The following is a 12,567-nucleotide window of genomic DNA, read 5'->3' on the forward strand; positions in this document are numbered from 1 at the left end:
AATGATGATGAGTCTGAGTGTTATTGGTGAATTGTTTTATGGGCTCTCGCATTTAATATGATTTTTTGTCGTCATACTAACGTCTAATATTCTCCCCAAATTTTTTCATCTAGGTTTACTCGCCGGGCTTTGGGAGTTCCCCAGTCAGATCGCGTGCGCCTCTCAGTCGAATAGCAAACAGACTGAGACCTCCGATGACGCAGTGGATGATGGTGTAATCCTAGGCGTTTTAGTCGATCGTATCACCACCTCCCTTAACTTATGCGTAGAAGATAAAATTCAGCTGAAACCAAAACTGATTGGTGAGGTAAGTAACTTGCTAAGGTCTTGCCATAGTATTCACCTCAACATTTAAAAGTCTCCTCATCTTGGTTTTTTATACCAAAAGTTTCTTGTGCGGAACTTCTCCAACTGTAGAGTGTCCATATTTCAAGAGCAACCACCTTCGTCTGGTCCTTTAGACCTTCGGTAGAGTTTTGGGACTCTCAAGTTAGGTCACGAACCACTTTGGGAAGTTAGCCCCACTCCTCCTTCGGAACAGACTGAGAATTCGTCAGCTCCGCAACCTTTTCACAATATAACCTTTCTGATATTGTTTTCTTTACAAATTGCTTTGACCGTTGACTTTCGATCGCTTCCGTCACGTAGTTTTTATTCGTCGCAGTCAATTGATAGGCTTGCTTCAGTTGTATGCAGTGAGACATAAGTTCCACTTAAGTATCCTTTAGATCCACAGTCCTATATCACTGTACCCAGCCACCATATCAGCCAACTTCACAAGGATGTGTAGTTCACTAGCTTATATCCATCACATTTCCGTGCTGCGGTAGTCCTTTCCATTCATTGAGCCTGCCGGTCCATCACACCTCCATATCCACACACAAACTTCGTTTGACTGCACTGCGTAATCGAATTATGTTACAGTCCCGGAGGTCTGTAACCGTTTGTATCAAAAAGTGACTGCGGTCATTCTGAGCTCTAATAATAGTTAGTATGTTCGGGCCCAGAAACACCGCATGCCAACTTTCTAGTGTCACGTAAAGCGGGTGTTATCGATTCCCAGCTGCAATCGGTGTTTTCCATGCACCACACAGTGGGCTTTAAGATGCGTGCTTAATAAGCGACTCAGAAAGCTGTTCCGCTGCTCAAGTGGGAAGTTAACTTATTGGAATTTCCCTGAATATTCACTGAAAACCTACATAGAAGGAGCTCACGGTTCGGCTTAGCTAATGTATTTCAGAATGATCACAGTCTAGCACTAATGGTAATTAATGGCTATGCCATCAGTTTTACTCTAAGGTTGTTCAGTAGTAGAGACACGTCAGGTAGTAAAACCGGCGTCCACCGCACCTACACCCAGTGATGCTGAGAAACAACTGTTGATTAGTGCGGAGTTGTGAAAGGCATTCACCGTTGCCGTTTCGTTTTTGGTCCCGCATAAACTGGAGGCGTCCTACTTGTGCATTGAAGTCTCCTTGGATTAGGACTATATCTGATGAGTTTCGTCTTTGTGTGAAAATCTCCAAGTGGCTCGCACTAAGCAGACTGCCTGGAAGCCCACTGGTGAAGAAGTTCCAAGGAAGCAGTTCACCACAAAGGCTTCTCGAAAGAGCGCGCTGGCGACCGGTGGTGTCAAGAAACATTATCATTGGCACAGGCCGGTCGAACTGTGCGAAATTCGTGGTTACCAAGAGAGTACTGATTTCTTGATTCGCAGACTGCCATTCCAGTGCCTTGTCCGTGAAATCGCTCAAGACTTCAAGACGGACCTTTGTTTCCAAATCTCTGCTGTCTCATCTCTGCAACAAGCCAGCGAGGCTTACCTTGTTGGCCTCTTCGAGGACACCAATCTTTTCGCTATCCGCGCCAAACGTGTCACCATCATGTCCAAGGACATCTAACTGGCCCTCCCAATCCGTGGAGAAGGCGCTTAAGTTTCACCTTAGGAGATCGATGCCAAGACCATTTATCCCAGAATACCTGAAACCTACTGAGACTCTCAAACTCCACCAAACGCCGATCAGACAGTGCGAGACACCTGTATAAACGTCAGCCAGTGCCCCTCAATGTATATAGCGCGAGGACGTTGTACCTTCGCACTCGCATTCGTTTATTGTAATAAAGCTGTTGTGTTCCTTTTTGGCTAGTCTTTTATCTGTGGCACTAGGTACTAGAGTGGGGATAGTAGTTAGATAAAGCAGATTAGCGATGGATAGGAGGATGGTTATTTCTCGAGAAGAAGCATCTTTGACAGTTGGTTGTGGTGCATAGGCAGAATCTTTTGAGCGGTGCGCGTCCGATCAAATGGAAGATTCTGGGGCAAATGCTTACGGGTATCCAGTCACACAAGGACGTCTCTATTCCGGAACTGTGAGCTATACCAACTCTAGTGCAACCAATCGCGGCAGCTGAAGAATCACTCGAAGTTCGGAGGCAACAGCGCCCAGAATGTACATGGGTGTTGTATTTGGGTTTCAGAGGTACTGCAAGCTCATATAGATAAAATCTCAAGGGTGCGTGCAGGGGTAGTTGCTTAAGGGTTCAAACATTGAAGGCCGCAATAAAATTGGAGTATGGGGTGTGATTCATAAAGGTGGAGCGGTTGGAATGAACTGTGATGTGCAGGTGGTCATTTCCCTTGAAAGTCTACTGACGTCCGTATCGCTAGGCCTTACAGGAGATTGATCATTGAATGGGACAACGGGACAGATAGGACGGGCTAGTAAAGAAAGATGGGAGGTATCAGCAGCCGCATGTCATGGCCTATCTGTCGAATAAGACCACCTGGTTGATGGCACCACGAGAAGGTTGAGGTGGCTCGTGGGTACTACATCTGTTTGCGTAATTCATTGTTGTTTCTTAACTGCGGTGTTTCATCAATCACGGTTTTGTGGAACGTTCTACGTCCGTGCCACTGAACGATTAATAAGTGCGTATTGTGCTCCACCAGTTTTCGGAGAGTTAGTTTGTTATGTTTTTCTGTGGATTGAAATGTTTTGCCATCAGACTTCTGGTGAAACAATGACTTGGGAACCATTCCATCGACTGCACGCGTAGAATTGCTCCAACTACAGAAAAATTGTTCGAATCGTGCGGAATTGGCCCTTTATTTTGATAGAAATGCTAATAATAATAAATCAGTCCGTCCAACGTATAATGATGCGCTTCGGACAATAGTCTGCTGTCATCAAGCATGTACATAATGAACTGCCCTGCCTGAACAACCAAATCAGATTTGAACGGTCGTCCTGCTGTTCCGGCGTAATCATTCCGGTGAGTCCACACCAAAGGGAAGCACTGGACTCGAGTTTCGCTCTTATTAGGGCTGTGCATATCCAATGGCTGTGCCGGGATTTGAACCCCGGATGTCTGACATGCGAGGCGACAGTGTAACCGCGGTTTGGCTATGAACGAAATACCTATCCCGTAGAACCCCTAAAAATTGCAACCAAAAGGTTGCCCAGTGGGTTTCAAGCGTGTGTCACGCTACCTGACTGGCGGGTCAATCGATCGTCACAATCAGGATAGTTACTGGGTCTTCGTTCGATGGGTCGGTGTGAACACGTTCGCCTGTTCAGACGTAATAATTCAGATGCGTCCAACATGCGTTGGAGTAGTGCTTATACGCTCGCCTCGCATGTCAGATGTCCGGGGTTCAAATCCCTGCACGGCCATCGGACATGCACTGCTAATGAGCGCTAATAAGCGCGAAAATCGAGTCCAGTGCTTCCCTTTGGTGTGAACTCACCGGAATAATTACACCGGAACAGGAGGACGATACTTCAAACGAGATTGATGTGACTATTAAAAAAATATCTATCCCGCGAAACCCCCAAAAATTGCAAGCTAATCAGATTTTCCATGCTTACGCGCGTCTGAAGGAGCCCCATTTTTTGTGTTGTAAACATTTCTCATAGATTCAACAGTTGCCACACTGGGAGGGCAGGCCGTCTTACGTAGATTATTATCTTTATTTGTTTCCATCAGATGAAGTTACACTGCACCGAATTTTCACTGTTTTCCTCCCCTGGACTCTCCTGCCGACTTCAGTTTTTTTTAAATTTGGTTGTGCAAACTTAATTCGATGTATAATTCTTGTTCAAATGAAAATATTTATGTGAATGGTCAAAAAGTTGGTGAAGCAATCCGTTTTTTTGTTGGTGATAGTTCGAGCCCATCTTCCACCAGGTGGGACTGACAACTAATCGTCGGACATGAGATTATGATCTTTAAAGTTCATCTTCTGGTTCCAGAAGTTCTTTGGCCGCACAGACTTAGCGCAATACCCATAACGGTGCTGAAAACTCCACGCCCCTTGTGGGCCTCAACAGATAGGCACAGTCCTCCGTCAACCTTATGTTCTACGTGAAATCAAATTGCGCGAAATTTTGCAACTACATTCATTTATGGGCCAATTTAGCTTTGACGGGAGACCCACCTAACTGGGCTGGTATGCTAATGAGTGTATTTTTCGTATTTTGGCTGTAATCAAATAACGCCTTGGTGCGAGTCGGTTAGGCAAATTTCTGATAGTCCTGATGTTTAAAAATTGTCACAGTATTTCACGCGTGCAAAGGGACTTCTACTGTTCTCATCTGCTTGTCCGCCTGAAACTATGTTTTAACTTAGTCATCTAGACAGTTCGGACGAGCATACCTCCTCCGCCAGCGTATTCGTTTTGGGTAAAATAACATACAACCCCTGAAACCCAGTTGTTAGGGCGCGAATTTACTGACCGGAAGGTCCGTGGTTCGAACCCGACCTCGGCATCTCGACTTCCCCTGTCTAGGCTTGGGCAATCTGGCAGTATCACAGCCCCCGTGCTTCCTTCTGGTGCCACGGCAGCTAGGCACTGGATGGATGTTGCAGCTGAACGATTTTTTTTTGTTTGGCTACGACCTTCAGCGACGTCCGACCAAATGGGACATGCACCAGTTATCCTTAGTTGCGGCGCGTGAGTGGCAGATGTTCCAACCCCGTTATTCAGTGTACAGTTGCTCCCGCTTCCCAAATGTCTGGAAAGTTGTTTGTTGTTTGTCTGTATACTGTCCTGTTTAATAGTACCACGTGTCCAACATCCCATCGTAGGTTTTCTATTGTGTCGGGTCCGTCAGAATCGGCCGTACATTACAATGGCTCTTCAGGAGATGGAGACCAGGCTGACGGGAGCTATCGATCGCCGCATCAGTTCACCATCATTTATGAATCCCGTGTTTGTAAAATATTGAGAAAGTATGGACAAGATAGAAAGTTGTGTCAGACCCTCCCAAAATCACTGAAAACGTTTGGGTAGATTCCCCGTTACCCCAACGTCTAGTGATAGGTCCATTTAAGTCCCGTTTACGAAGAACTGCTCCACAAAGTGTAGTCTACAGACCGGAGTGCCTAACCGCGCTATCTGCTTCTCCGTGTTCCTTCACATTCCATCTATCCTTCACTTTTCTAGGTCATCCACTTGTTCTCGCACATTCGTATGACATATGTTGTCCATACCTTGTCGCTGCATGCTTTGACGGATCGAAGTCCACGCGTGGGTCGTTGGATTGAATTGTCCGACTTGCAGAATGCTTCCATCTCAACCGCTACTCGGAAGGTGCGAATTCACCAAGCAGACCCGCACTAACTTCAAGAAAAACCGCTTTGTTCCAGTCAAATCTTGCAGCCTTCGTCTCCTTAGGCTCGTTCAGTAATAACATCAGCAGTTTCCTAGGATAAGAACGTTTTCCACAGCATTGTTCATCATCCATTATCGAAATAGTTTGGCGCTGTTGGATAGCATATAGTTGTTTTTTACTTAGAGCCTTGATTGCTTGAACGTGAAGTGAGAAGAGGAAAGTGAATGAGCTTAAGCAGCGATTAACAGGACAACGAAAATCTTGAGGTAGGTAGCTGGACGAACTAAAGTAGGATGATATAGTAGAGGATACGATTTTGACACTGACTAGGCTAAATTGCTCTCCTCCCAACCGGGTGGATCATATTTGAATCCATGACTGTGTCATCAGGTACCTCTCACTGGTTGGGCTTCTTAATTAATGCTCGATACGAGAGTTGTCTTGTCATCAATGAAGAATCTGGATAGGTCGTCGACGACGAATGCACGTTTGCTACGTCGGCCGTTGGACGTGAATGGTATCTTTCGTCAAATATTCGGTTCCTTACTTCTGCAATTACCATGCCTGACACATTTCACGTGCAAAGTACCATGTGGTTCATTGTATGCCCTAGGGAAAAGTGCGCCAGTCCCTGTACCTAACGACCCGCTCCACTTTGATCGTGTGTTTATGGACAACTGTCACAACTTTGGGCTATCCTTCTGTTCGTCAATTCGACCACGTTTTGTCGACATTTTCGGAATCGTTTACCTAACGACTCCACTTTGATCGTGTGTTTATGGACAACTGTCACAACTTTGGGCTATCCTTCTGTTCGTCAATTCGACCACGTTTTGTTTGTCTTTTCGGAATCGTTATCAAGGGAGAATATTGTAACTGAATTCTTTTTTTTACAAACAACATGGTGCAGTTTCAGACGACCCATCGACTGAGTTTGCACGATACGCTTTGATTGTTGTTTAGGCGATTTCGTCACACTTATCGAGAGTCCACCCCGTAAAGAGGCACAATTCTTTTCCCACTGTACTAGTCTGAAGTATAAAATGCGTCCCGTAAAAACTTACCGTTACCCGTAAAGTGGTATGTGCGGAGCAGAAGACTCTAAAGAAACCGTATCCAGACACTAAGTTCGATTACTATCGATTCAGCGCACACGTATAAATCTGTTTGGAACCTGTGAATCGGTGTGCACTGGCGCGTTTTCCTCCCTGTCGCATAAACGGCAGGCACCTGAAGTCTTAAACCTCATCTCGTTTCTTTGTCACTTCCAGATCTTATCGCACTTTCAAAGCTACCCTGATACCGAATCACCACGAAAGGTTGGTTCAACTTTATTACTTTCCCACATTGCCCTATCACAGTCACACGTATCCAACATCCCCCTGCAGCTATTATTGTTTCAATCTCTCATCTCATCGTTAAAGTGCTGACGCGACTGCGGTTGCAGCCATACTGACAGCTTCTTTATTAGTTGGTTTCTCACAACTTTGTTACATTTTCAGTCGTCCGGGGAACCGAATAGGAACAAACGCAAGTCAGCTATCCCGCTGTGTGATCGAAAGCAAATGCGATTGGACAATTTCTTCAGATAATTCAGGTTTTTATGCAGATTTTGCCCCCTTATTCCGGGATATATACGATATATCTTAATAGAGAAAAATGGATTTCTCCAACAACCCTTTTTACTTTTCTGTCGAAATGGGGCTGGATTTAAATGACCCATGTTGAACTTTATTGTGGCACGTGGGAGAGCTGAGCTTCTCACATCTGTGTGAAGTAGTTTATTGCGAAATCTTATCACTTATTTCAGACGGGGTGGGTGCTTCGCACTCTGATATGCTTCCTTGTTTCGGGCTGGTATGGCTGAATTTCATTGTCCCCTCAAGTTCACTGCTTGCTCAGTATGCTTGATGAGTACACACTTCAGGCTGGACATTTCGCAAATGGAATGCCGCGTAGTCCCCAGTATTTCACGCAAGTGTGTCCTCCGGGAAACTCCAGGCGTGTGCGGTCGGCTCAGTCATCGTAAAGGTTACACTAAGGGGCCATTGCCCCGTGACTGCATCCGAAGTTACTGTAATTCACTATCCGCTTCACACATGACACACGTTTCTACTGTTCGCGCAGTCTTCGACAGACCAACTATGGCTAACTTTACGCGGATGTATTTCTCCACTTTGGATAGTTTTTAAAATGTACTATTCCGCGTTGTAAACCTTTACACCGGGATGTCCAAAGTATTCATGAATGGTACTATTCATACGACCAAACAAAGTGGAGTATGCTTGCAGGACGAACTTGAGGACTATTCAACTTTCACGAAGTGCTTTGTTGGAAACGAAGATTATTGAACTGCAATACTAACTCTCTGGAGAGGTTACTTGCATCAAGACTGACAACTTTCCCCCTTGAGCTAGCCGTCATCTTGGTGGCTAGGCACTAAAGTAACACATCCACAAACAGTTCGCTGTCCGACTACCTGGCGTCCCCAAATGTCAATCTGCAGGGCTTATGCTGACCATATTCATCTATAGGTATACCTATCAAGGGAGAATATTGTAACTGAATTCTTTTTTTACAAACAACATGGTGCAGTTTCGGACGCCCCATCGACTGAGTTTGCACGATACGCTTTGATTGTTGTTTAGGCGATTTCGTCACACTTATCGAGAGTCCACCCCGTAAAGAGGCACAATTCTTTTCCCACTGTACTAGTCTGAAGTATAAAATGCATCCCGTAAAAACTTACCGTTACCCGTAAAGTGGTATGTGCGGAGCAGAAGACTCTAAAGAAACCGTATCCAGACACTAAGTTCGATTACTATCGATTCAGCGCACACGTATAAATCTGTTTGGAACCTGTGAATCGGTGTGCACTGGCGCGTTTTCCTCCCTGTCGCATAAACGGTAGGCACCTGAAGTCTTAAACCTCATCTCGTTTCTTTGTCACTTCCAGATCTTATCGCACTTTCAAGCTACCCTGCATACCGAATCACCACGAAAGGTTGGTTCAACTTTATTACTTTCCCACATTGCCCTATCACAGTCACACGTATCCAACATCCCCTTGCAACTATTATTGTTTCAATCTCTCATCTCATCGTTAAAGTGCTGACGCGACTGCGGTTGCAGCCATACTGACAGCTTCTTTATTAGTTGGTTTCTCACAACTTTGTTACATTTTCAGTCGTCCGGGGAACCGAATAGGAACAAACGCAAGTCAGCTATCCCGCTGTGTGATCGAAAGCAAATGCGATTGGACAATTTCTTCAGATAATTCAGGTTTTTATGCAGATTTTGCCCCCTTATTCCGGGATATATACGATATATCTTAATAGAGAAAAATGGATTTCTCCAACAACCCTTTTTACTTTTCTGTCGAAATGGGGCTGGATTTAAATGACCCATGTTGAACTTTATTGTGGCACGTGGGAGAGCTGAGCTTCTCACATCTGTGTGAAGTAGTTTATTGCGAAATCTTATCACTTATTTCAGACGGGGTGGGTGCTTCGCACTCTGATATGCTTCCTTGTTTCGGGCTGGTATGGCTGAATTTCATTGTCCCCTGAAGTTCACTGCTTGCTCAGTGTGCTTGATGAGTACACACTTCAGGCTGGACATTTCGCAAATGGAATGCCGCGTAGTCCCCAGTATTTCACGCAAGTGTGTCCTCCGGGAAACTCCAGGCGTGTGCGGTCGGCTCAGTCATCGTAAAGGTTACACTAAGGGGCCATTGCCCCGTGACTGCATTCGAAGTTACTGTAATTCACTATCCGCTTCACACATGACACACGTTTCTACTGTTCGCGCAGTCTTCGACAGACCAACTATGGCTAACTTTACGCGGATGTATTTCTCCACTTTGGATAGTTTTTAAAATGTACTATTCCGCGTTGTAAACCTTTACACCGGGATGTCCAAAGTATTCATGAATGGTACTATTCATACGACCAAACAAAGTGGAGTATGCTTGCAGGACGAACTTGAGGACTATTCAACTTTCACGAAGTGCTTTGTTGGAAACGAAGATTATTGAACTGCAATACTAACTCTCTGGAGAGGTTACTTGCATCAAGACTGACAACTTTCCCCCTTGAGCTAGCCGTCATCTTGGTGGCTAGGCACTAAAGTAACACGTCCACAAACAGTTCGCTGTCCGACTACCTGGCGTCCCCAAATGTCAATCTGCAGGGCTTATGCTGACCATATTCATCTATAGGTATACCTCAGAAGATGCGGTTGCTAACCATTGGTGTTTGATGTCATTTGTTTCCACACTATCCCCTCGATCGAGGTTAGGTCTCCTTATATCTGTAGTAGTATGGAAGTTAAACTGCACCGTGATTAGGTGTGCTGTGAATGAGGATGCCTTAGGAGCTAGGCAGGACTTGGAGGATCAGTGAAGGAGTTCGCATGGTTTTGGTCCCCACTAGTGTAAAATTTAAGTCGATGGCCACTGTTAGCGACGTGTGGACGTCGTTTTCATTTGAGGATTGTGATCGTCTACTAAATGATCCGTGATGGCAATAGAATTTTTAGCTCCACTGACAGCGAAGCTGAGGTTGGCTAAAGCGGGCGACGAGTGAATCGCACTACTGATCACGCGCTTGTGAAACCCACACCTTGAAGGCTGTGGGTTCAAGTCGGTTTGATGCTTGGTGAGATTCACACTTCTGATGATAAGCAATAAGGATGAAGCTGTTTTGCGGTGTTTTTTGGCGTACACGGGCTTCCCTTGAAAGAGAAAATCATTCAGCTGCAAAACCCTTTCGGTGCCCAGCTGAAATACAATCCGAAAGAGCACGAGGGCGGAATACCGCCAGGTTGCCCAAGCCTAAACAGGAGAAGTCAGTATTCAGAGGTCAGATTCGAACCACGGGCCTTTCTGTCAGTAAATTCGAGCACAAACCACTGTGCCATCTCGCCCTCCATGGAGAGACAAATTCTGGACTTTACTTCCCAAATTGCATGACATCATCTAGAAGTGACTGAAAACAGCGAATCCTTTGTCACATCCCTCATAGAAATCGAAGGCTGCATGAGAAGCGGATGGTGGAACGGTGCAGACGTCGGAATAGATTTCTAACGAAGCTAGACAGTAAAAGTTACCGATGTTAGTAAATTCGCGCTGAAACCACTTTGCCATCTCGCCCTCCATGGAGAGACAAATTCTGGACTTTACTTCCCAAATTGCATGACATCATCTAGAAGTGACTGAAAACAGCGAATCCTTTGTCACATCCCTCATAGAAATCGAAGGCTGCATGAGAAGCGGATGGTGGAACGGCGCAGACGTCGGAATAGATTTCTAACGAAGCTAGACAGTAAAAGTTACCGATTCTGGGCGAAGTGATTTTCCTTACCATGGCACCCTTAATAGAAATGAGCCGTTTGGAACTTGTCTAATGAATGGATTTTGACACGGTGTGTATTTTATTAAATGTCCTTCGTGAATAAGTTGCACCCGTTAGTAGGTGCGTTCGGGGTGCAGATCAGACGTGTCGCTGGCGCGTAATGGCGACAATTCATTCAGCCGCACAACGTAAAATCGGAAATTTATTCAGCTTTGGAGTATACTTCTCCAGACAGAGCGGGATCCCGGGAAGTTACATTCTGACGTACTCTATGTTTGGTATGAACATCGCGGAATGATCATACATATTGAGTTTGTGCTCCATTTTGGAGCGAGGGTCAGAAAAAAGGTTATTATTTCCACATACGCAGAGAACAAGTCATAACGCCCAGTGAAATATGCACCGGTTTGTTGCTGCTATTGTAGAAGAGTTTTTCCTGAATCGCTCGTTAAAAGGTTTCGTTGGGCGGTTTACGGTTCTTGTCCATATATTAATTATGTACTTGGTACCTGAGACAAATCCATGTGAAGCCAAGTCCTCTGCAATATCAAGGATTTCAAAATAGCACTTCATGACTCTGCATGTGTCACTTAGTTCTTGTTTTCTCTCAGTTGCTTAAGTGACCGAAATCACGAGTTTGTCCAACACCGTGGTTTATAGCTATTGGTGCAAAACTTCTTGATCGGAAGTGAAGGTTAGTTGCATTAGTGATTCTGCAGGCTACCCCGCTGTCATGTCTCTGTTATTTGCATTAACTGTGCCCGCCTTCCCTTTAGTATGCACGTCAAACACCAGTCCGAGTTTCTCTAGTTTTTGTGTGTTGCATGTTTGTGGATGGATTCGTTCTCTGTGAGGTCCCTTATCTACGCGCGTGGGGATAGAACATAGATTCCAAAAATTTTCGGCACACTAATCAGATCGTGAGCAGCAACTTACGCGTCTTTTAGATTGGAGTATGAACAACGTCACACGCTTAGTGGGTTTTGCCTTAATGAACAGCTAGCGATGACACTCGAGGTAGAAATACAGATGAGGTCACGCCTCACTAACTTTTTTGGGATTCACTTTAGTGGGTTTTGTGAGCGGTGATCTGAAGACATGTGAGCTTTTATTTCAGATATTGCTTTAAATGAGTTTTCTTTACCCAATGAGGATCACTCAGTCTCCTCCTAAAACAACTGAAGGTGCCCTGTAGCCTCGATACAGGCGACGACTTCCCCGTCTACTCCCGTCCAAATATTTTCACGGATTGATACACAGGACTCAGGCCTTGTCCTAAACCTCACGTGTCGGGGTGTTCTTATCGTGTAGCGATGGAAAATCAATATATTCGCATCAGGTAACATAATAAGCAAGAAGACGAAATACCGTACCCTCCTATCAGCACCGCCATCGTGTATTGCCGGCAAACAACAAGGACTACTGCAACGCCGAGCGAAAACCCTTTGAAGACGAACACACCCCTGGGAGAATGACCTTTATACAATATTCGGAAAAGTCAAAAATTTGGAAATTCAGAAAACAGTGGGCATCCGAGAGGGTTCAACAAACAGCTATCCCCTCCAGACCGCTCCAAAATACCATACTCAGGAAATGAA

General features: G+C 45.2%; 1 protein-coding gene across 1 annotated transcript; it reads left to right on the top strand.

Moving 5' to 3' along the window:
• Nucleotides 1–113: 113 nt before the first annotated feature.
• T265_12467 (hypothetical protein) lies at nucleotides 114–8,968 on the top strand (the record flags this gene model as incomplete). The annotated part of the gene is made up of 4 exons (XM_009163991.1): nucleotides 114–307; nucleotides 5,447–5,593; nucleotides 8,572–8,619; nucleotides 8,803–8,968. Coding segments are annotated over 4 exons (477 nt in total), but the record flags the coding sequence as incomplete, so codon positions are not given.
• Nucleotides 8,969–12,567: the final 3,599 nt, after the last annotated feature.

This window comes from Opisthorchis viverrini (genome assembly GCF_000715545.1).
Source record: "Opisthorchis viverrini unplaced genomic scaffold opera_v5_2, whole genome shotgun sequence".
Taxonomy (NCBI): domain Eukaryota; kingdom Metazoa; phylum Platyhelminthes; class Trematoda; order Opisthorchiida; family Opisthorchiidae; genus Opisthorchis; species Opisthorchis viverrini.